A 23339-nucleotide genomic window follows, 5' to 3' on the forward strand; every position below is an offset into this window, starting at 1 on the left:
GTATCCGGAGGTTGGTGGGGTGGTGTGTGAGAACGAGGGGGATCCTCGTTGGGCAGTTGTGGCGGGGGCGGGGTGTGAGGGATGTGTTGCGGGAAATACGGGAGACGCGGTCAAGGGCGTTCTCGATCACTGTGGGGGGAAAGTTGCGGTCCTTGAAGAGCTTGGACATCTGGGATGTGCGGGAGTGGAATGTCTTATCGTGAGAGCAGATGCGGCGGAGGCGGAGGAATTGGGAATAGGGGATGGAATTTTTGCAGGAGGGTGGGTGGGAGCAGGTGTATTCTAGGTAGCTGTGGGAGTCGGTGGGCTTGAAATGGACATCAGTTCAAGCTGGTTGCCTGAGATGGAGACTGAGAGGTCCAGGAAGGTGAGGGATGTGCTGGAGATGGCCCAGGTGAACTGAAGGTTGGGGTGGAAGGTGTTGGTGAAGTGGATGAACTGTTCGAGCTCCTCTGGGGAGCAAGAGGCGGCGCCGATACAGTCATCGATGTACCGGAGGAAGAGGTGGGGTTTGGGGCCTGTGTAGGTGCGGAAGAGGGACTGTTCCACGTAACCTACAAAGAGGCAGGCATAGCTGGGGCCCATGCGGGTGCCCATGGCCAACCCCTTAGTCTGTAGGAAGTGGGAGGAGTCAAAAGAGAAGTTGTTGAGGGTGAGGACGAGTTCGGCTAGGCGGATGAGGGTGTCGGTGGAGGGGGACTGGTCGGGCCTGCGGGACAGGAAGAAGCGGAGGGCCTTGAGGCCATCTGCATGCGGAATGCAGGTGTATAGGGACTGGATGTCCATGGTGAAGATGAGGTGTTGGGGGCCAGGGAATTGGAAGTCCTGGAGGAGGTGGAGGGCGTGGGTGGTGTCACGGACGTAGGTGGGGAGTTCCTGGACCAAAGGGAAGAAAATGGAGTCTAGATAGGTGGAGATGAGTTCGGTGGGGCAGGAGCAGGCTGAGATGATGGGTCGACCAGGGCAGGCAGGTTTGTGGATTTTGGGAAGGAGATAGAAACGGGCCGTGCGGGGTTGGGCAACAATGAGGTTGGAGGCTGTGGGTGGGAGGTCCCCTGAGGTGATGAGGTCATGAATGGTGTTGGAGATGATGGTTTGGTGCTCGGGTGTGGGGTCATGATCGAGGGTTCGGTAGGAGGTGGTGTCGGAGAGTTGGCGTCTGGCCTCAGCGATGAAGAGGTCAGTGCGCCATACTACCACTGCGCCACCCTTGTGTGCGGGTTTGATGGTGAGGTTGGGGTTGGAGCGGAGAGAGCGGAGGGCTGCCCGTTCTGCGGGGAAGAGGCTGGAGTGGGTGAGAGGGGTGGAGAGGTTGAGACGGTTAATGTCTCGACGGCAGTTGGAGATGAAGTGGAAAGACAGCTTTCCAGATCTCAAGAGAAGAAGTTTCTAGGAACACAGAGCAACTTCAGAATCAGAGAACAGTAATGAGGGAATTCTCAAAGCTATTGAGTAGAGGGTACTTGGGAATGCAATCCAGGGTTTCTAGACATCATATGATTAGGTGTGATGAGAGGGAACGCAGCTTGATGAAATATCCTAGAATCTATTAGGTGTTTCTGGGATCTGGTAGTACTAGGCAGAACAGGTTTATCTGGAGGAGAGATCATCCCAAAGGACACAGTCTGCTGTTAGTTCCTTAAGAATCAAGAGCAAAAGAGAATGGAGTTGGGGGAGTGCAAAGTGAAAGGAGAAAGTGGTCAAGGGTTTAGAAATAAGATGAAGATCAGGGAAAAAGTAGGAAAAGGGATCAATAATAAATAACAAGGACAATAAGGGAATGGAAGAAAGGAACAGGAAGGAGGATATGGTCAGAGTTCAAATGAAATGACAGGAGACAGATTGAGAGAATAAGGGATAGGCAAGGGTTGGCTGACAGACACAATTTCAATGAGATGGGGAAAGAAAGAGACAATTGTGAAAGTATCAAAATTACACTTCTCACAATGCTAATTAAGATTTCAGCACTATTTTGTGATTTCTTTCATTGACATAGCTTTGGATAGAGATTCAGTGGTAACACTGCAGGCAGCAAAGTTTGGAGAATATAGAATTCCAAGCATCTGTTTAAAAAAATATACAAGGACAAGAGAGGTCTCTGATAATGTCAGCTAAAGATGATGAAAAATCAACAGTTCAGGTGGTAAACAATCAATATTTAGACAAAAACTGAAAGAACTGTGGATGCTGCAAATCAGGAACGAAAACAGGAGTTGCTGGAAAAGTTCAGTAGATCTGGCAGCATCTGTGATGAAAAAATCAGAGTTAACGTTTTGGATCCAGGGACCCTTCCTCAGAACTGGCGGTATCTAGGAAAGTGTTGGTTTATGTGCAGAAGATAGGGAGGGGGTGGGAATAGGGGATAAAGAATAGGTATTCCCTACTTCCTCCCCCTTCTTATATCCTGCATATAAACCGACATTTACCCAGCTACCATCAGTTCTGAGGAAGGGTCACTGGATCCAAAACATTGACTCGTGGTTCTTTCTTCACAGATGCTGCCAGACCTGCTGAGCTTTTCCAGCAACTTCTGTTTTTGTTCAATATTTACACAAATGTGTCTATAGGCACCTTTGATGACGTAGTGATAATAAACAGCTTAGTTTGAGGTTCCATCAATATGATTTCTGGAATCAGGATACTACAGATTCAATACGTGTATGAAGATGACAAGGTAGGAACAGATTTGTTGGAAGAAGCCATCACTGCATTTGAATATTTCATGCAGTTTATTAATGTGGCAGAATTCAAGAATGTCTAAATCAATGAACACTTATTAACTTCCAGCTTGAGCACAAGAAAATACAAATCCACTTGATTGTCATAATGTAGCACAGCAGGAAGCCTGCCGAATGGGTGTTTGACACTAATAAACAGTACATACGAATGTGTTCTAAACAGGAAGATCCTATTCAAGCACTGCATATAGACTTTGATTTTATTACAAATATCATGATGTGTAAAAACAATTAACAGCCATTTTTGGAGGAATGCTGATTAGTGATAGGGAATACCAACATTGGTAATACATTATGAAACAAAGAAACGTAGATGCTGGAGATCCATCCAAATTCAGTACAGTTCTGAAGAAGGGTCACCGGACCTGAAACATTAACTCTGCTTTCTCTCCAAAGATACTGGCAAACATGCTGAGTTTCTCCACCAATTTCTGTTTTTGCTATGTATGTCTCACGTAGGCTACCTTTGCCCATTTAATCCTTTTACTTTAAATGTTGATTAGAACACTCCTGATTACAACTGCATTTTTCTCACAGGCTGTCATTATTTCTTCCTTTATACTCCATTCCAGTTATAATTGTAAGGCAAGACCTGGGATACCTGCAGATTTCTACTACATTCACTTTGTCGAAAAGGCTCTTTGCCATGGAATCAATCTGGGTCAAAGATTAACATATAGCTTTTCACTTATGTTGCATAACAGGCATTTAAGATTAATGCTTATTGCATGAAAGCATCCTGGGTCCTGTAGCCAAACATTGACACTTTTGAAAGATATTTTCCAATGAAACACTATCAGCTTTATCAATGCATTTTGAAATGAAATGGTGTGACTCAATCAACACTTTAGTAGTTGTACTGGTATATTCCTTGGTATTCAGCTATGTCCAAACCAAGGTAATTTTTACAGATAAGCCCAAACTAAGGAATTATAAAGATGCAAGCTTCTGCCTTCACTCCATTGGCTGTTTGTGCATAATCTCAAAGGCAAGGAGGATCCAAAATATCTCAGTAACTTGCTAGTTGCTGTGGATGATCAGTTCAGAGTGTTTCTCTGCTTTCACCTCTTGCTCAATTCTACTGACAGTTGCTAATAATGAGGCAAGGTAAGGATGTAGGCCCCAAGAACTACTTCATGCAAGATGTACTGAATCTATGTTGTTGAGTTTATTAGCCAACTACGTTAATTGATTCCCTACTATTTTAATACATAATGGTTAACACAAGTCTTTTCACATGGGCTAAAAGTATGAGAGGAAAGACCTTTATTATGCACTAAATAGTAATGGAGGAAAGTAATTTTAGATTAAATAATTTAAATTCAAATCTTCCTTGCCTAACTTATTCTAAGCACATTTTCAGCTGTCAAGCAACATTGAGAGTACGGCTTACTGCGGCAGCACATGCAAACAGGATTTCTTCTTGGCATTCAGTGATATTGTACTCATCTGCAGAAGCAATTCTGTGCTATTCCAGCTTTTACAGCACTGAAGAGCATATTACTTCATGTATGTAGGTCGATGTGGTGGGGAGAAGCAGACAAAAATCATAATTTGAACTTCAAAGTTAAAAATTATTTTGAAATTTTCATGACGATAAAAAAAATTACTCTGTGATTGAAACAGCAACCAAATCCATTGATAAAATATATTAATGTCAAAACAAGACATGAAAAAAACTATGCACTGTGTACGAGATTTACTTACGCCATGAGCTCCCTGAATCGTGCGAACCAAATTTAGCCCTTTCCAGACGTAAATATCGCCATTTAATGCACCAGAGTATGTAGTTTCATCTTTAGCACATGCTAAACATAGAATGGTCTGTAGGTCACCAGTTTTACCAAAAATTCCCCTTTTGGGTGTTAGTGCATTCCCACACAATGTCCAGAACTGTAACATGAAAAGGGAAAAAAAAACTTCATAAGTCTATACATTTTAAAGTAAATCAATATTTTTCAATTAAATTGTTGTTTTCACAGCAAAAGAGGTGACAGATCATCATGTATGCCATTTTCTGCTATCTATTAAATTATTGCTACATATATTTCCTTGTTCTTTTCCTTTATCATACAGTCATAGAATCCCTACAGTGTGGAAACAAGTTCTTCGACCCAACAAGTCCACACTGACCCTCAGAGGATTCTACCCAGATCCATCCCCCTTAACCCACCTAACCTACACATCCCTGAACAATACAGGCAATTTAGCATGACCAATCCACCTATCCACAGTACACCTTTGGACTGTGGGAGCACCCAGAGGAAATCCACGCAGACAAGGGGAGAATGTGCAAACTCCACACAGACAGTCATCTGAGGGTGGAATCGAACCCAGGTCCTTGGAGCTGTGAAGCAGCAGTGGTATCCACTGAGCCCTTTCTCATTAAAACATACATCTAATTTCCTTTTATAATCTCCACTCCAATATCCACTTACTTGTTTACCTCCTGCATTTTACCGAAGAGAATATCATTAATATTTATTGTCTTCTTTTTAAACACGACAATTTCAAATCATGGAAACCCATTCATCTAGTTTATTTTCCTGTTTGGCTACTCCAGCACTATTACCAACAGAAAGCATCACTGGGTCCTGGAATGCTTCTGTTGACAATACAAGAGGGTATAGCTTTGGACTAATTTGAGAGCAACTCTGATACTATAAAATTCTGAGAAACTGCGCTATCCAGCCAGAAAATGAATAATTCCCATGGACTTTATTGTTTCTCTGGATTGTCATTAGACAAGTAGGACCCTGACCAGTTCAACAAACAAATGAAAAGTGAAACCAACAAGAAGAATTTTGCAGAATTAAGGGCAAGGAGATAATTAAGATTGTTAGAGGAAAATGCTGACATATTAAAAGGGTAATTAGAGAAGCAAAGAGAAACTTAGAAAACAGGTCCAATGATGAAACAGCAGTAATATAAAACAACTTCTCTATACACACCTTTGAAATAAGAAACATGTAAAGAATATAAAACATTTTGCATTATTTTTCTTCCTAACATTCACAAGGGAAGATAAGAGCAAATGCCCTCCTCAGGAGTAATAAAGGTGTGCTGAATAACTTTAATGCATGTTCTAGGCAGATCAAAAAGGTTCAAAACAAACAAATACCCAGGATTACATAAACATGCTAAGTGAAGCTAAATACAATATTCATGAAGCATTAAGAACCAATAAGACAAGGCCCAGAAAATTGGATGCTTCTTTTATTGCACACAACTTGTTTTGCTAGTTTTATTCAATAACTTAACAGGCTAACTTTTATTAATTATAAAAATAATGGAATCACCTATCAAGTAACCTTGGGTTATCTTATTAATAATCTAATAAATAGCAGTCCGCAAATATTTAGAATAGGAACAAACTACATGGCTAATTTCCTTGGCTCCTACGAGGAAATAATGACCTATGAACTGTAAAATTCTACAATTTGTTATGTCCAGGCTTCCACAAGTACTTAAAGTTCTACATAAAAAAAAGTCAGTTAAACCCAAACCTATGAAATTTCAAGATATCTAGATGACTGGACTAATGGCCTAAAAATATGGCTTCAAATCCCAGTTCTGAAGAAGAATCAGACCTGACTTGAAACGTTAAATTTTTCGCTCTCCACAGCTGCTGCCGGACCTATTCAGATCCTCTACCATTCACGGTGTTTATTTCAAATCCCACCATTGCAACTGGAAAATGTCAATTTAATTGAAATAAACTCTCACTGCTGACTGATCAGTTGCCAGAACAAAATGCATGTGTGCTCACCCGTGTCTGCCAGGACATACACTCCTTTTCTGTCACCACTGGTATCATTAGTGTGACCTGTCAACAGGTGTCTACTGATTTGTGCCTGCACTGTTCAGTGCACCGATCACCTCAATCCTGGCTGTCATTTCTACACCTCTGCCTCACTCTGGTCTTCATTATGCAGTGCTTGCCGCCACTTGCCATTTCCAACTGCTGTCTCCCCTAGTTTTGCGACTCATGAGCCACAGCCCTGACCAACTGCCACCAATTTCCCTACATTCAGGAGGGAGGGTCCTGGACGTGCACATCATTAATCCTAGACACCATAAAGTCTCATGATTTCACATCAAAATACACATGGAAGCCACATGTTGAATATCACCAATTGCCTTCCTTAAGTCAATATTCTTTCATTTTGAACAACTTCAGAAAAATAACACATAGTAGAAAGGGCAAAAACTGTAATTTGGGTGGGGCATTTCAAAGTCCTCCATAAAAAGTGACTCAGTAGAAACACAACTTACCGCACAAGTAAAACCTTGAAGGACATATCTTTTGGATACAGCTGGAATAAGGAGCAACATGAGGGAAAAATCCATTTAATCTCAATCAACTTGTTGCAGATGTTTATATCTACTGGTAGGATTGACCACTGCATAGTCCTTGTGGAGACAATGGACTGAATATTACCATTTATTGACAATGTTTTTTGCCAAGTGAAACGTGGTGGAGTCAGACCACCATGGTCCACGATGACATTTTTCACACAATCTTCCACTCTAAGTCTTGTTCATTTTGCATTTGCCCTCTTTGACACTTATCTCATCGAATCATGCAGCAGAAAAGGCATAGGTAGATAACACCGCTAAGACTTTATGATGTTCATGCTCCGGCAACAAAATTTAAACCACAGAAGTGCAACATTTCAGATACTGCCTGCCAGGGGGTGCCCTTCACACTATGGTCCTGCATCATATCCCAAACAAGACAGCCCAGGAGGCATATCAGCTCATCCTCAGTTTGATGGCAGGAACCTGGAGATACAGATAGATAGGGCGGTGGAAAAGGAGAGCAGTGTTTCGTCCTGCTGACTGGCAAAGAAGGGCTTGCATCCAGACTCAGCCGGCCTAATCCAAGATAGCAAACTGGGTTAACGCAGTGTTCCAGATAAAATATAACATATAGTAGTGAAGGTAGGAGGTTAATGATCTCTGCAATTCATAAGTGCAAGTGCTACCATCTTCTCTCTGCTAACTCTTACTAACAGGGCAACCGCTCACTCAAACTCTGCTACTGCACATTTGACTCACCATGCCTTGTGGACTACAATTCTCAATATTGTATGCATCAGGTTCACTCAACAACTCTCACCCACCTCATCCTGTCAAAATACCAATCAATCCTGCCTGCTGCGCTTCCTACTCCCTCACTGAGGGCACCTCACCACCTCTCCTACTCATGTATAACTGTTAATTGTATTCACAGCCACTTCCTCAATACTTAAATCTCTGCCTTTGTTTCATTATTAGGCACTACAGATGGGTCTCTTAACCGATTGTGGCAGTAGCCCACCAGACTGTAGTAACCCCCGACTCCACTAAAGGTTGGTTTCCTCAGACTTTCACGTACAATCACTTGGTGGAAGTACATGCACTGTGTTTACCGTGTAAGCTGCTGGCATATGATGTAGGTGTGACATTAACACAGCATGGTGCTGGACAGCAACCTGTCCATCCCATCCCTTTGACATTATAGTCCTCCAAACCATGACAAACTGTTGCCTCTCCCTTTGTGTCAAAGATACAACACAAGACACAGAAACTGTAGTGCTCACTGTTTTTGCATTTAACTGGAGCCTAAGAAATGGAGCGAAAGAGCCAGAAGATGCATCTTGTGTAGACACCCGAGATGGGTGTGTCTCCTTGCATGTAGTGATCTGGCAGAAACATGCAAGTTATATATGGCCCTAAGCTTCAAAGTCAAATGCTGATATGGTGTGACAGTTGAATTGAAAACATCAGGAAATGCTAAGACTGGTGGTTTGCAGCTGCCAACTTGCATGGCCAAAGGATGGAGAAGGACATATCTGTAAAGCATGCAGGGGTGTTGTAATGTGACTAGTTGGATGGATGCCCAGTGAAGCAAGTGCTAAGCTGTTGTCACCACATTACCACTCTCATTTTTACGTCAAGAACTAGCAGCATTTGGTTTCTCTGGGAAGGAGAGAAGAATTAAAAGCTGTGCAGAAACGAGACAAATTTGACTATTAATAATATGCAAATACATGGAAATAAGGTGGTTGCTGCTCTTTCATGAGACTTTGAACTCATTGTTAAACCTTAAGGAGGAAAATAAGATTTTTTCTTAACACAGTTTCATTTTCATTGTATTTTCCCATGTTTGTTGCCATTGCTCACAATATTCAAGGGAGTAAAAAATTCCCATTCAATGTTTTGCCTTATACTAAGGTTACTTGTTGCCTGGTATGGGGGATTTTAGCTGTGAAGAAAGGTTGGATAGACTGGGTTTATTTTCACTGGTATGCAGGAGGTTGAGCAGTGACGTAATATAATTTTAGAAGCTTGTGAATGGCATGGATAGAGTGGAAAGTATCAGGCTTTTTCCCAGGATGGAGGGTCAATTACGAGGGGACACAGGTTCAAGGTGTGAGGGGTGAAGTTTAAAAGAGATGAGTCAGGCAAGCTTTTTTACACAAAGTGTGGTGAGTGCCTGAAATGCTTTGCCGGGGAGATGGCGGAAGCAGACATAATAGCAGCATTCAAGAAGCACCTGGATGAATACATGAACAGTAAGGGAACAGAGGGGTATGGATCCTATAAGTGAAGACAGTTTTAGTATGGAAGGGCAAATGTGTTGACGCAGGCTTGGCGGGCCTGTTCTTGTGCTGTGCTGTTCTTTGTTGTTTTACTCTTGTACTGTGTGGCAACAACGTCGTACAAAATATGAAACATTCAGAATAGATCTACCAGCATAAAATTGGATATCCATGGACCATCAATGCAGAAAATTTGTAGTTTACCACAATTTACAACTTCATAACCTGCCATATCCCTCATCCCACTATGGTCATCAAGCCATGATTAAATGACAAGTCAGGTAAAACAAAAAAATGCGTCAACCTCGTGAAGTTATAATACAAGAATCATCTTGCTACTGACAGAGCTGATTGATTACACAACAAATAGATCTGAATAAAGTTTTGTCACTTCCAGTCATATTGGAAGGATTTTCCACAAATAATCCTATCCTCAACAATTGCGGAGCACAGCACAAGTGCAAACAACAGGAATGTAATATTTACAACTATCTACAGCCATATGTGCTGAGTGGATTATTGACTTTAGCCTGCTACTTAAGTCCCCATTATCACAGATGCCAATCCCAAACAACTGGTACCACTTCAGGTCATTCTGAAAATCATTTGAGCATGAATATGTAAAGTTCATAGGTGTGGCAGCATCCCAGCTTGAGTGCTCAAAGTTTCACATTACAGGTGCTTCCCTGGCCTAGCTGTTCATACAGATACAAAACTTGTATCTAGCCAGCAAAGTAGAAAAGCGTCCAGGTATGCCCTCTTCACAAAATGGGGGCAAATGATCCAGTCAATACAGTTTCAACTCAGTCACCATGAAATAATGAAAAGTGTTCACAACGCTTACTACTTCTAATTTCAAAATACACTTTATTCATAAAAATCATCTGCAAGATAATACAAATCTTCTAAGTAAGTTCTACAGAGCATTTGCAAATAAAAGAAGAAGATTGGAATTTTGACATTTCTCAGAGCTTCTCTACACTTACAAATAACAAGGCATTTTCTACTTATGCAGGTAACTACTTACATTCATTTTCAGGCACCAAGAGAGTCTGACAACTGAACAAACCTTCATTACTGTTTTGCAGAAAGACCCTAGATGGCAGCCTTTTCTCATTGCACCTTGGCGGCAGCTGCCAAAAGCTTTAGTGAATCCCTCAGCAAATAGTCCTGGACCTTGGAATGTGCCAGTCTGCAACATTCAGTCATGGTCAACTCTTCACACTGGAAGAGCAATCCATTTCGGGCAGACCAAAGTTTGTCTTTCACCGAGCTAATGGTTGTCTACTTGATGTTTCCCTAGCGTGTGTCCAGGGAAAAGCTTATAGATACAGAGTCCTGCATCTCAGAGATGCTCAGGATGAACCATGTTGAAAACCATTGCATCTCTCTAGACTTTCTTTGCAAAGGCTTTTTCCAGGAGGAGATGAGTGACACCAACTTCGAAGGCAGCATGCAGTGGCACACGGAGACCAGGAGTACAAGAAGCTGCTGATGGGCAGTGCCCTTCTAATCACAAGCCAAGCTATGCAAGGTGTTGACAACAGTACCAATCAAGAGGCACTTACTCAATAATTTTTCAGCAGTGTTCAGTTTGCATTGTGCGATCACTTTACTGCAGACCACATTTCAGCAATGGTGATCATCCAGTACATCACACCAGCATTTGATCAAAGGTAACATCAAAGGTAATATCAAAGAGGCCTAGTAAAATTGAAATTAATAGGATTAATGGGAAATTTCTTCACTGGCTGGAGCCATATCCATCACAAAGGAAAAATGATGTAGCTGCTGAAGGCCAATGAACTCAGTCCTAGAACATAGGCAAAAATTGTGCAACCACCTTCAGCTCCTTCATTAATGACCACGCTTTAATGATAAGATCAGAAGTTGACTTGTTCACTGAGGATTGCTCAGTGTTCAGTTCCATTCAGAATTTCTCAGATAATGAAGCAGACCATGCCCATATGCAACAATTCAGGGTTGCACTTGTGTGCAGCAAGTAAACATTCATACTACTTAAATGCCAAGATATGACTGTCTCCAAAAAGCAGAGTCTAATCATCTCCGTTTCATAATCAAAGGCTTTACCATTGCCAAATACTCGTCCTCAACAGCCACTGACCAAAACATACTGGAACTTCTATACAGACAGTGTGGCAGCAAGAATAATTTGTGAAATTTGAAGTGAGTAACAACTTCTGACTCTCCTGCATAAAAATGCATTTTTAAGATTTTCTTTATTTTTGATTGTAAGCTCAAATGAAGAAATGTCTATTTTAAAACTAAGGTCTGAGGGAGGAATTGGGGCACTTTTATGAAAAAATTACTAGGAATTCATTCAGAATTGTGTTTATGCTGCTGATTTGCAAGCAGTGGAGGGAGCAGAATTAAGACATGGCACTGGGTTGGGCATGCAATATGAGTTTTGGGTAGCCAGATTACTGACTGGTTTTTGCATTTGTGACCAGTCGTGGATGACAAAACTGGTAACAAGATGCTGATTGGTTCATGAGTAGCTGAACAGCTGGTATTTGTGAACAATACAGGGAGGTGATCTCCAGGCTAGAAGAAGCAGATTCTGTATCTCTATCTCCCTATAGTAAAAGTAATTGATGCCTGAAGAAAGCCAGTTATTTTCCCATTTGGTGCAGTAACCTGTTACCTTTGATCAGTATTTAAGAAACTTTATAATTAATCTACCAATTGCCCTATCCTTCCTGCAAAATAGTGAAAGATTCTAGATCATTATGGAAGAACATAGATCATAGAATCCCTACAGCATGGAAACAGGCCCTTCAGCCCAACAAGTCCACACCGAACCTCAGAGCATCCCACCCAGACCCATCCCCCTATAACCTATGGATATCAACATGAGTCTTCCATATTGGACTAAAAAGGGGATAGCATAGCGTTCTTTTAAAATATTAAGTTTTTTTATTTCAGGAACAAAAACAAAAGTTGCTGGAAAAGCTCAGCAGGTCTGGCAGCATCTGCGAATGAATAAGCAGAGTTAATGTTTCGGGTCTGGTGACCCTTCCTCTGATGGTGGCCCAGCCATCAGTGGGCCACCATCAGTTCTAAGGAAGGGTCACCGGACCTGAAACCTTAACTCTGTTTCTTCCTTCACAGATGCTGCCAGACCTGCTCAGCTTTTCCAGCGAGTGTATTTTTGTTCCTGATTTACAGCATCCGCAGTTCTTTCGGTTAAGTTTTTTGTTATTTATTGGTTTTGCAGTTTTAATACATTTAAGCCTTTGGAAGAAGTAAATAAAGAAAATTCTATTGTAATGAAAACAACTACTTGATACAAGCATTTTTACAAATAATATGTAGAAAACAATCTTAGTTTATTTACCTTATGTAGAATATGTAGAAAACAATCTTAGTTTATTTACCTTAATATGTTTCACACCACAGCTAACAAGTCTACTTTGCTGATGTGGATCCCATGTAATATCAAAGATCTGTAAACAGATGGAATATTTCACTTTCTTCATGGTGAGCCCAATTTTGAGAAATATCATTAGAATTACAATCCAAAAGTATAAACATATTATTCAAGGCTATAAATCCAGATCAAAGTTCACAATTTGTACATAATTGCAAACATCTCGTGAAATAATAGAAGTTTTTAAAAAGACAAGATTGTATCTATTAATTTTAATTGCCTTCCATCATTAGCAGGAGGGCAGATGTCAAGACTGACCAAACAAAACTGCCAAGACAAGCAAAGCAAACCAAACTCCATGCAAAATTCACTATCTGTTGGATTGAAAATCATAAGCTTCATCAATTCGTTTACTGGCCTGCACAGTTGAGTCACATGATTATAGTAGCACTTTTCATACTGCATCCAGCAATAGCAATGAATACTAGGTGTCAGAGTTCTTAATTTTATTGCAATGGCCAATTGATCTCCTGAGTGCTGTTGATAATCAATCGGCAAAGATAGTTCGTGCAGTTCACACATGCACACCTCACTATCGTGGCTTGCAATCAAACAGACTTCTGAGCCTTGTTGTTGTCCCCTTTTTTAAAAACTCATTTGTGGGATGTAGGCATCTCTGGCTGGCTAACATTTACAGTCTGTCCCTAGTTGCCCTTGAGAAGGTGGCAATGAGCCGTCTTCTTGAACTGCTGCAGTCCACCTGCTGTGGGGTTGACCCACAATGCCATTGGGAAGGGAATTCCAGGAATTATTCAGAACGTACTGCTGCTTTGCAGGTTGTAAGGATCACAGCACAGGGCTGGAAAATATCAGATACATTCTGAAAACTCTGAAAGCAATTGACGAAGTGAGAACCAGAGAACACCACAAACTGAAGGAATGAATTGAGATAATGAAATAAATAACGAAACTGAAACAAACTGAAGAGAGACTGACAAAAAGACAGTGGAGGGACACAGATAGAATTAGAAACTTGGAGGAAGAGAGGAAGAATGAGACAGACACATATCAGGGGAGGGAGAGATAGTAAAACATAAACTGAATGCCAGTTATGTGAAAAACAGACTGGGGATGAAGAACAAGTAAAATACAAATGGAGGAAGGTGACAGCAACACTACTGATGGACAGCCGATGATAACCCATGATGTGCTTTGTATATAGTGAATTTTTTTCCTCCAGTGTCGAGCAGTTTCATCATTTCTTTATAAGGGCTGAGACTCACGTCCCTTAAGATAGGCTTGCATGGTTCAGTGGGTCTGAACACTGATTTAAGGTTGGTCTGACAACAGTCATCAACCTGAAACATTGACCAGAGAGCCTGGCACCAGGAAAAATGTACATTCCTCTGCTCTGTAAAGAGATCTTTCTCAGGCGTGTCTCATTTATCCTCGTCTACTGAAGAGTTTTACTCTTCCCTGTTGTAAGAGTTCATCATGCTACAATGTCACATCATTCAATGTGCAACATACCATGCTATCCATAAACCCACTGTGGCGAATACTGCAGAGCCCCTCTGGCATGTAAAGATAACGAATGTACCTATTCAACATGCCAATGATGTATGCAATGATGGTTGTAGTAGACTGCAGTGCAATATCCTTCTGTTAAACCAAGGGGGTGCCTCACTTTTATTATCAATAAGGTCTGGGTGGGAGGTGGTGAATTACCTTTGTTACCAAGGATTCTGCCATGATCTGTGTTAGGCCATTAACTCATTGACATGAAGGAAGATGGCAGTGGTCACCTCTTTGGTGTACCTATGTCCTTCAGGCTACAAAATGCCACATGTTGCCCTTGGAACCCTGGAAATAGCGAGTGGCAAACAGGCTGAGCAACTGATTCACTTTGAGAATTGCAGGCATAGGATTGCCGCCAAATTCAACTGGCTGCAATTCTTGCCACAGGACCTGGCAAATTTCAGTGACTGCTTCCAGCTACAGCTCTGGGCTTTTCTACACCTTTCATTGTCCACACCCAAAATTCAAACCGTCCCATACAGGCTTCCTTCTACCTTGGCCTGTACTCTAGGCAGCTACAAGTTGGTTTTGGACATAGCCACTGCCAGTGTACAAGCGGCCCTAAAAAAAACTGCAAACCATGACATTCCATCCTCTCCCATCACCTTCAACTTTGTCCCTATTAACCCTCGATCCTCGCAACATCACCATGCACTTTCCACTTGTAATGTTTGAACCTCTCACTTTTACCTTCACGATGAACACAATCATCATGGAAGTGGACATGCTCTCACTCCTCCAGATCTACCACACAATTGATCAAAAGGTGAATTTTGACATCGACCATTCTACATCATTCCTAGAGTCGCCAATGGATCCTCCCTGCAAGACCTCTGAACATCTCAACCTCAGACTGGACTTGACCACACCCCAGTGTAAATCAGATTCATCCATATGAACATGAATTTACCCTCAGTCACCTAGCAGCGTGGAGGTGACCCATAGTACTCAACCTTGGACAGTGCTGGTCCCACCCATGAAGCCTCTTGTTCCGTTTATCTTCACAAGCTGCATCTCCTCTCCTCCCATCCCAATTCTGATTGCACTCAAGATAATAAGCCATTTCCAAAAAACACTTCAATGCACTGGCCCCACCCAATGTACTCTCAAAAAATCATGTTCCAGTCCTCCATATCACTTCCCAAACCCTGGTATCCCTCTCATGCCTGGCTCATCTGTGCCTGTCCTGAACCTTCCATTAGGGGTGGCACGGTGGCTCAGTAGTAAGCACTGCAGACCTACATCACCAGGGACCCGCGTTAGATTCCAGCTTTGGGCGACTGTCTGTGTGGAGTTTGCACATTCTCCCCGTGTCTGCGTGGGTTTCATCCAGGCCTCCCACAATCCAAAGTTGTGCAGGCTAGGTGGATCAGCCATGTTAAATTGCCTGCAGTGTTCAGGCGTATGTGGGTTATAGGGGGATGGGTCTGACTGGGATGGTCTAAGGGGTAGTGTGGACTTGTTGGGCCGAAGGGCCTGTTTCTACACTGTAGGGAATCTAATCTAAATTCAAGCTGTAACTCTCCAAGTCTCCTTCCTTATTTAGCAAGATCAAGCATTCATCTCAGTCAATCTGAATAAAGTTGACTGAGTGCATGCCACTATCAAGCCTATGTGAAGCAGTGCCATGTAAGTCCCACACAGCACTGACATAATTGTGAAAGTGGGACTTTATTTCAAAACATTTAAAGTCATTAACATTCATGAAATGCAGTAGGTTACAATAGGGAGCTCACTACAGTTCGGAATGAAGCCTGGCTCATCACTGCCACCCATTGTCATAATTTCAAAGTTTTAGCTCACGTATAATTAATTAATCCTGCTCTCATGTTTCCTCGCCTGGTGTCATTATTAAATTCAGCTCTCAATATGCAATGATTTTGCATTTATTTTTATGCATTTAATAGCGCTGACTCAATGTAAAATCAAATTCAGAGATGGTAACAACAAAGGATGTCTTGAGCACTTTTGCTAGATGCCTGGGACTAGAGACATGATAAGAATCTCTCTGGAAAGGTCAGCAAGACTGCTTCTTGGAGAAAATGGTTAAGTGCCAAACGACAGCCTGTTGACTGCTGTTAGAGATATCAGTTCCTGCAGGAAGAATTTCCTGCAAAGTTTCAACGTCAGATGCCAAATGCTCTCCAGCATCAGCAACAGCACCAGGAACCATAGCCACAGGCAGCAGACCATGGATGAGGTTAATAACTGGGGCTCTGGAACACAACTGAGTGGAACAAGGATGCAGGATCTCTGGGAGAAATCAGCATCACCCCCTTGAGGGAGGTGGAAGTTACGGGAAGTTGGTATAAAAGGGTGGGGTGAGTGAGGGTAGAAGATAATATTCAATTCCACCCAACACTGTCGTTTGGTAGCCTTCAGCATTTGTCCTCAAAATGTCAAAGAGTCTGGGATCTCACTGCAATGCACGCGATTATCCTGAACGTTAGGCCCTTTGGGGGCCTTCTTAATTGATTGGTAACAGTTCAGGCAAGTCATGCTCATTTTCCTTCACTGAGGAGGCACCTCACTCATGTGTCTTCGTATAACTCCAGCATATCGGGTACAGGGCCAGCTGAGGGATTTAGGGCAATGTAAGAACTTAGGAGTTATTATAACCTCCTAGAATCCTCATGCATACCTGCATGGTCCACTTAGTGAATTGAGATGACTTAATTATTGAGGTAATCAAATCTCTGCCTGCTCATGAAGATACCTGGCTGCTCGAAGAGGAGTCTTGATGACCACATGAGTATAGTCAATGACTCCCTGTACCTTCAGAAATCCAATCATGACCCTTAGGCTAATTGCGCTCTATACCTAATGGGCCTGATCAGTTGTGAACTTGATGTGTTGGTCATAGGACACGGCATTTATGAACTCCTTTATGCAGCAAAGGGTCGCTGACTGATAGCCAACATTAAACAATCCCTGGAACAAACTACAGGTAAAAGCAGTGAGTGCCAAAGGCATCTTTAAAGATACTGACATTGGGTGTGTGTCTCTTTCCATTAACATCATATTCTGCTCCAACATACTGTGCAGTTCTACCACCATCTCCAATTTGCAGTGGACACTGATGCTCAGACACTTCCATCGAGTTAAGTCTTTGGCCGCATACATTTTGAGCCATACAGAAGAACTATAGCCATAGCCCTCTTTCCTCTATGCACCCTCCACACCCAGAGCCAATGATATTCTCAGCTACTGGAGCTCCCCTGGCTGATACACAGATGTTCCATCCAGCTGCATCCCATCTGTGCCATTCTCCTCCAAAGTCTGAAACTCAATCTCTTTGTCAGATAATTCCTCCACTGTGAAGCACCTCTGAAGAACCCTGTCCTGCCTCCAACGGCTGCTGTGGGCCAGAGAGGCACCTATCCCCAAACAGTATTTCACCCTGACCTCACCCTTTGCAGTACTTCCATTCTTGCATCTACAATTAAGCACAAGCAATCTACCCTTAGAGATAAATGAGGATAGATGTATCTGTGAGTATAGATAAATATTCTGGAGTTTTGCCTGGTTTCCTTTAGGCTTCAGAAACTACTTTTTCCTGAATACTTTAAGGAGATTTATTCAGTGGTATATGTTATACTGCATCAAAGGTTGGTCAATTCTGTGAAACAATTGAGCTTAACATGTCAAATTATTGTTTTTGCCTGTATGCTTTTTTGTGTTCTGTAACTATTGGTTAAGCACAGGACTGAACTTGGCTCTGGTGCTTCTAAAGATCAAGCTAGGCTCACTCATGAAGATCAACATGTGAAGTGTAGAATATTTGATGATACCAGTGAATTGCACACAAACATGAGTCACACCTTCAACAGAAGAGCAGAAAAAAATTGTGCAGCCAATAAGATTATATCAAACAGGAATATTTGTGACCTATCCTAACATACCATGAAGTTCTACTGCTAGATCAGATATTGCAGAGAACCAAGAAATATGCAGACAGTTATGGATTTCTACATGGATAAATATGATATTCATAGGCCTCAAAACCTGCTTCCCATTTTACAGATAACAAGGTGTGGAGCTGGATGAATACAGCAGGCCAAGCAGCATCAGAGGAGCAGGAAGGCTGACGTTTCGGGTCTAGGCCCATTTTGCAGTACTGTCCAATAATTTTATTGATAGAATACATAGACTGCCCCAAAGCTGAACACACCAGAATGACTGCAGATGCTGACCTACCCTGTCTGAGTGACCAGTTGCTGTTGCTAGCACTTTTCCTTTCTTCCAATCCCAGATGCAGGCTGTATTTTTGGCATCCAGACCTACAGAAGCTAGGCGCTATAAGAAAATTAAACTAATTATTTCACCATTTCAAATAAATTACATTTTTGAATACACAGTAAATTCTCTCAAGCAATTTTCCCCCAAATTTCACACAGGTAAGTGGTTTCAAACTTTAAGTAATGAGAACTGTTGCAATCTCAAGAATTATCAGACATTTTTCTTATTATTACAAAAAATATTAACCACAATTGAATTACATTGAAAAGTTTACATTGGTTTCCAATGCATTTACAGAATGACTTTTTTAAAATTCATTTGCAGAATGTAGATGTTGTTGATAAGTCCAGCATTTATTGTCCATCTCTAATTGTCGTCAAGAAGATGTCAGTGAACCAACTTCTTTAAAAGCTGTATTCAAGAGACACATCCCAAAGTGTACATCTCAAGAGTACATCCCAAAGTGGTATTGCAGAGACAATTCTAAGATTTAAAAGTGGAGACACTGAAGTGATTAATTACAATATGTACTGGCAGTTGCTGTCCTTTGCCTGAAATGGGACAGTCTACAAATGTTAATATTACTTGTCTTTGGAAATGCAGTACAAAAGTAGAGAGGTTTTGCCCAAACCTATAGAAAACATTAGAAAGACATACTGGTATTGAAGACAATACACAGAAGATACACTAGGTAGATACTAGAAATGAAGGGTCTGTTTTATGAGGTGAGGTTGAATAGGCTGTATGAACTGTAATTTATCATATGATGCAAGCGCATCAAACATACAAGATTCTTAGGGGGCTTGACGGCAGATGTAGCATTCAATTGTGGGACAGTCTTGGACCAGGAGCCATAATCTCAACATAAGTGTTCTGCACTCATGACAGAGATAAAAAGTTATTTCTTCTCCGAGGGGAGTGAATCTGTGGAATTCTTTATTACAGAGGAATGTTGAGGCTGGGTCATTAACTATATTCAAGGCTAAGATGAAAAGGTTTTTAACCATAATGGAATCAAGGGTTATAGAAGGAGGGAAAGTGGAGTTGAGAGCTATCACATTACCCAGGATCTCACTGAATGGCACAACAGACTTGATAGACTGAATGGCCTACTTCTACTCTTGGATTGTACAGTCTTAAATGAGCAGAGAATCAACTTAGGTCAGAAAAAGCTAAAAATACTTAGCACAGAGGGTCATACATGAAAAGGCATCTTGAACAAGATTCCAGTTACGTGTCCTAGTTGGAAATACACTACAAAATGACACACTGAAAAATGGAAATGAACAGAGTATGAGTGTGGTGTAAATAGTATATTCTTATCTTCTTTTGCTTAATTTTACTTCATTACTCTTACCCCCATTTTTAATATTCCCCGATATTATTTCAATTATTTTTAATTTTGTTTTCGTAATTTTCACTACCCAGTTTTTCCTTTATTTTATTTCTTTACATACACCATCGTTACAACTGACGTGATTATCAGAACTAAGTGTGGAGCTGGATGAACACAGCAGGCCAAGCAGCACCTCAGGAGCACAAAAGCTGACGTTTCGGGCCTAGACCCTTCATCAGCTCTGATGAAGGGTCTAGGCCCGAAACATCAGCCTTTGTGCTCCTGAGATGCTGCTTGGCCTGCTGTGTTCATCCAGCTTCACACTTTGTTATCTTGGATTCTCCAGCATCTGCAGTTCCCATTAACACTGATTATCAGGACTACCAGGAGAAATTTGCAGTTAGAACAAGGTCAAATGACAGAAGTCCAGAACAAAAAGTATATCATACTTTCCAGAAAGAATTGAAAGTGGTGACTAAAACTGAAAAAAAGCTTGAAACTCAAACTTTAAGAAAAACTGACTGTTTTTAAGAACCTGTAAAATTAGGGGTGGGTGCACACTTCCCTCTCCTCCCCTGACCATAACAGCTATAAACTGTTTACTTTTGTTGATTTTATTTACATACCTGTCCGTCAGAATCAAAAGCCAAGCAAGCAATTCCATGTGTGTGAATGTCTTTCAAAATAGAAACCATCTGTACATTGTAAGTATCCCAAATGCAGATATAAGGATCCTTTCCAACTTGACCTGTTGCTACCAAACTTCGTTCAGGGTGTAAAGCAAGGCTGGAAAGGAAAGAACAAATCAGTTTGTACCTGACATTTCATGATGTTTTAATGAGAATATTTTTCTTATAAGCTGGGAACTTCAATATAGATGACTTAAAACTGCAGGTTAAATTGCATTAGTCTAATGAGTGGTCTATTTTATGCAATACAATATGATTATAAATGCATTACTTTAATTGTTACATGTATGAAGTTTTATAAGATGATTACATTTTGGACAGTTTCTTTACAATAAATGAAGTAATTAAGAGGGTCACATGATCAGCTCCATATTCTGCCTGACAACATACCTACGTGGCTTGGTACCATGGTAACTGGGGGCCCAGACTGAGATTCTCTGAAAGTGATTTGTAGTATGTTAAAATGTAGAAACATAGGTCAGGGCAACTGCACTGGCTGTGATGAGAATTTGGATTGACAGTAATATCCTGTGTAGCTGTAGGGTCGGTTGAAGGAAGCAGCATAGTTCCTTAGAGAGGTGGAGCCGCTACAGACACTGTTATATCTGCGGTTGGCATAGAAAAGCTCTTCTCATTTGTCTGTCAAAAGCTTCTGTTCTATGTTGCTTTTTCACCATCTACATGTAATGCTGCAGCCGAAAACGAACTTCAATGTTAACCTTTGATTGGGAATGGGCAAGTTGTAACTACTTCTTTATGATACACAAAGCAATGAAGTGGGTCTTCGTATACCAAACACTACAAGTAAGCATGCAGGTGGTGAAGAAGGCAAATGGTATGTTGGTGCTCATAGCGACAGAATTCAAATACAGGAACAGGAATGTCTTGCTGCAACTGTGCAGGATCAGAAGCCACACGACACCAAGCTTGTGATTTCAAATAAACCTGTTGGGCTATAACCTAGTGTCATGTGACTTCTGACCTTGTCCATCCCAGTACAACACTGGCACCTCCACATCATGGCAACTGTACAGAGCAATGATAAGACCACACCTGGAGTACTGTGTGCAGTTTTGGTCTCCTTCTCTGAGGAAAAATGTTCCGGTTACTGAGAAAGTGCAAAGAAAGTTGACCTCATTGATTCATGGGATGGCAGGATATAGGGACAGATTGAATCTGTAGGACAATATTGACTAGAATTTATGAATGAAGGGCGATTTCATAGAAACCTATAAAATTCTAACACAGTTAGACAGCTTGGATGCAAAAAGGATGTTCTCGATGACCAAGGAGTCCAGAACCAGGGGTCGCAGTCTTAAGGATTAGGGAACAGGACTTGTAGGACACAGATAAGGAAGAATTTCTTTGCTTAAGAGTGATGAGCCTGTGGATTCCTCTGCCACAGGAAAGTGTTGAGGCTAAAACATTGAAGACTCTCAATAATGATGTAGATGTTGTTCTCAGGACCAAAGGGATCAAAGGATATAGGGAGATAGCAGAACAGGGTACATGGTTGGATGCTCAGTTATGATTATATTAAATGGCAAAAAAGGATCAACAGGGCAAATGGCCTACTCCTGCTCTTAGAGAACCAGAATATGAAGCGGGCCATAGTGCTAAACAAGAAATTTCAGACATTTTCAGAAGACTAAGGAGAGAACTTTCCACTGTTGCTACATGTTACAACTTGGCAAAATGGAGCAAGGTGAATTCACTGAAAGCTGTGAGTGGCTGTAAACTGTTTCCTGTGAAGACTCAAGTGGTAAGTATGCTCTGAAGTATTTAATGGCATGGGGTTGTTGGTGATGTTAAGACATTAACAACAGTCACACTTTCTGTAATTTAGTATTAATTGTCCATTTTGTTTAATCAATGTAATTTTCAGTTGGTATTAGCAATAAGTAACCTGAAATCTTGTCTTTTAATTTGTTTAATTTGATCATTAGGAATTAAAATCTTGTCTTTAGGTTTATTGGTGTTTATGGGCATAGTTACATAATACATAAACCACTGCTAATCAGATAGCTTTCATTAAGCATCTTTAGATACAGCATTCCTCATCTCTAAATAGTTATTTTCATCTTACCACAGATCATGCTATTCCACTAATAATTTGGATCTTCAGGACATCTGCATCCATACTTGTCCTCTATGAACTGTTTATTTTACTTTTATTCTATTTTATTCTATTCTAACCAATAGAATATCAATTGCTTCAGATAAAATCAGTTTATTCATCAATCTTGCAGGAAAGAAATAAAACTAATTTCAAATATTATTTAGTCCAGTTAATTTTATACTGGTCTTCAAGTTCTGCATTCAAGAATTAAGGCAAATAATATGCTTTGAAATAAACCATCTTTTCTTCATACTAAAATCCTGAATCATGTTTCCACTAAGCTTTCCTTCAATAAGTGCAACATCAGTTTTGGAATCGCTATATTAACACACCTACATATTTCCAAATTTATCATGCTCCACACAAATGTAATCAATTGATGATGATTACATTGGCCTGGATCTTCCGAGGAATGGCAATCTCATGCAGATTGCCACTCTGCCCATTCCAATTTTATGAATTGTGATCCCACATACTCTTTGGAATAGGATGCTCTACTGGAGCTTGTCCACACCGCCTGTTCTTATTCTTTCTTTTCTCCCTCTTTTCCTCCTTTCTGTGGTTTTCTTCTCCTCATATCTTCTCAGCCTCTCGACCTTGGACACACGGCCCAGAGTTCAGACTCCCGGCCTCCAAAGTGGGGCTGGTGGTCGGAGCCTGAT

At 41.1% G+C, this 23339-nt stretch overlaps 1 protein-coding gene across 1 annotated transcript in view; it reads right to left on the minus strand.

The window, feature by feature from the left end:
• LOC125455104 (echinoderm microtubule-associated protein-like 6) overlaps positions 1 to 23339 on the minus strand; it is a 428800-nt gene that overhangs the window by 359927 nt on the left and 45534 nt on the right. Inside the window, exons 2-5 of the mRNA XM_048536679.2 lie at positions 20496 to 20655; positions 18492 to 18590; positions 12724 to 12792; positions 4446 to 4631 (exon numbers count right to left, since the gene is read on the minus strand). Coding sequence (XP_048392636.1) covers positions 4446 to 4631; positions 12724 to 12792; positions 18492 to 18590; positions 20496 to 20655 — 514 coding nt within the window. The remainder of the gene's footprint in view (positions 1 to 4445; positions 4632 to 12723; positions 12793 to 18491; positions 18591 to 20495; positions 20656 to 23339) is intronic.

Source organism: Stegostoma tigrinum, chromosome 9, assembly GCF_030684315.1.
Source record: "Stegostoma tigrinum isolate sSteTig4 chromosome 9, sSteTig4.hap1, whole genome shotgun sequence".
Taxonomy (NCBI): domain Eukaryota; kingdom Metazoa; phylum Chordata; class Chondrichthyes; order Orectolobiformes; family Stegostomatidae; genus Stegostoma; species Stegostoma tigrinum.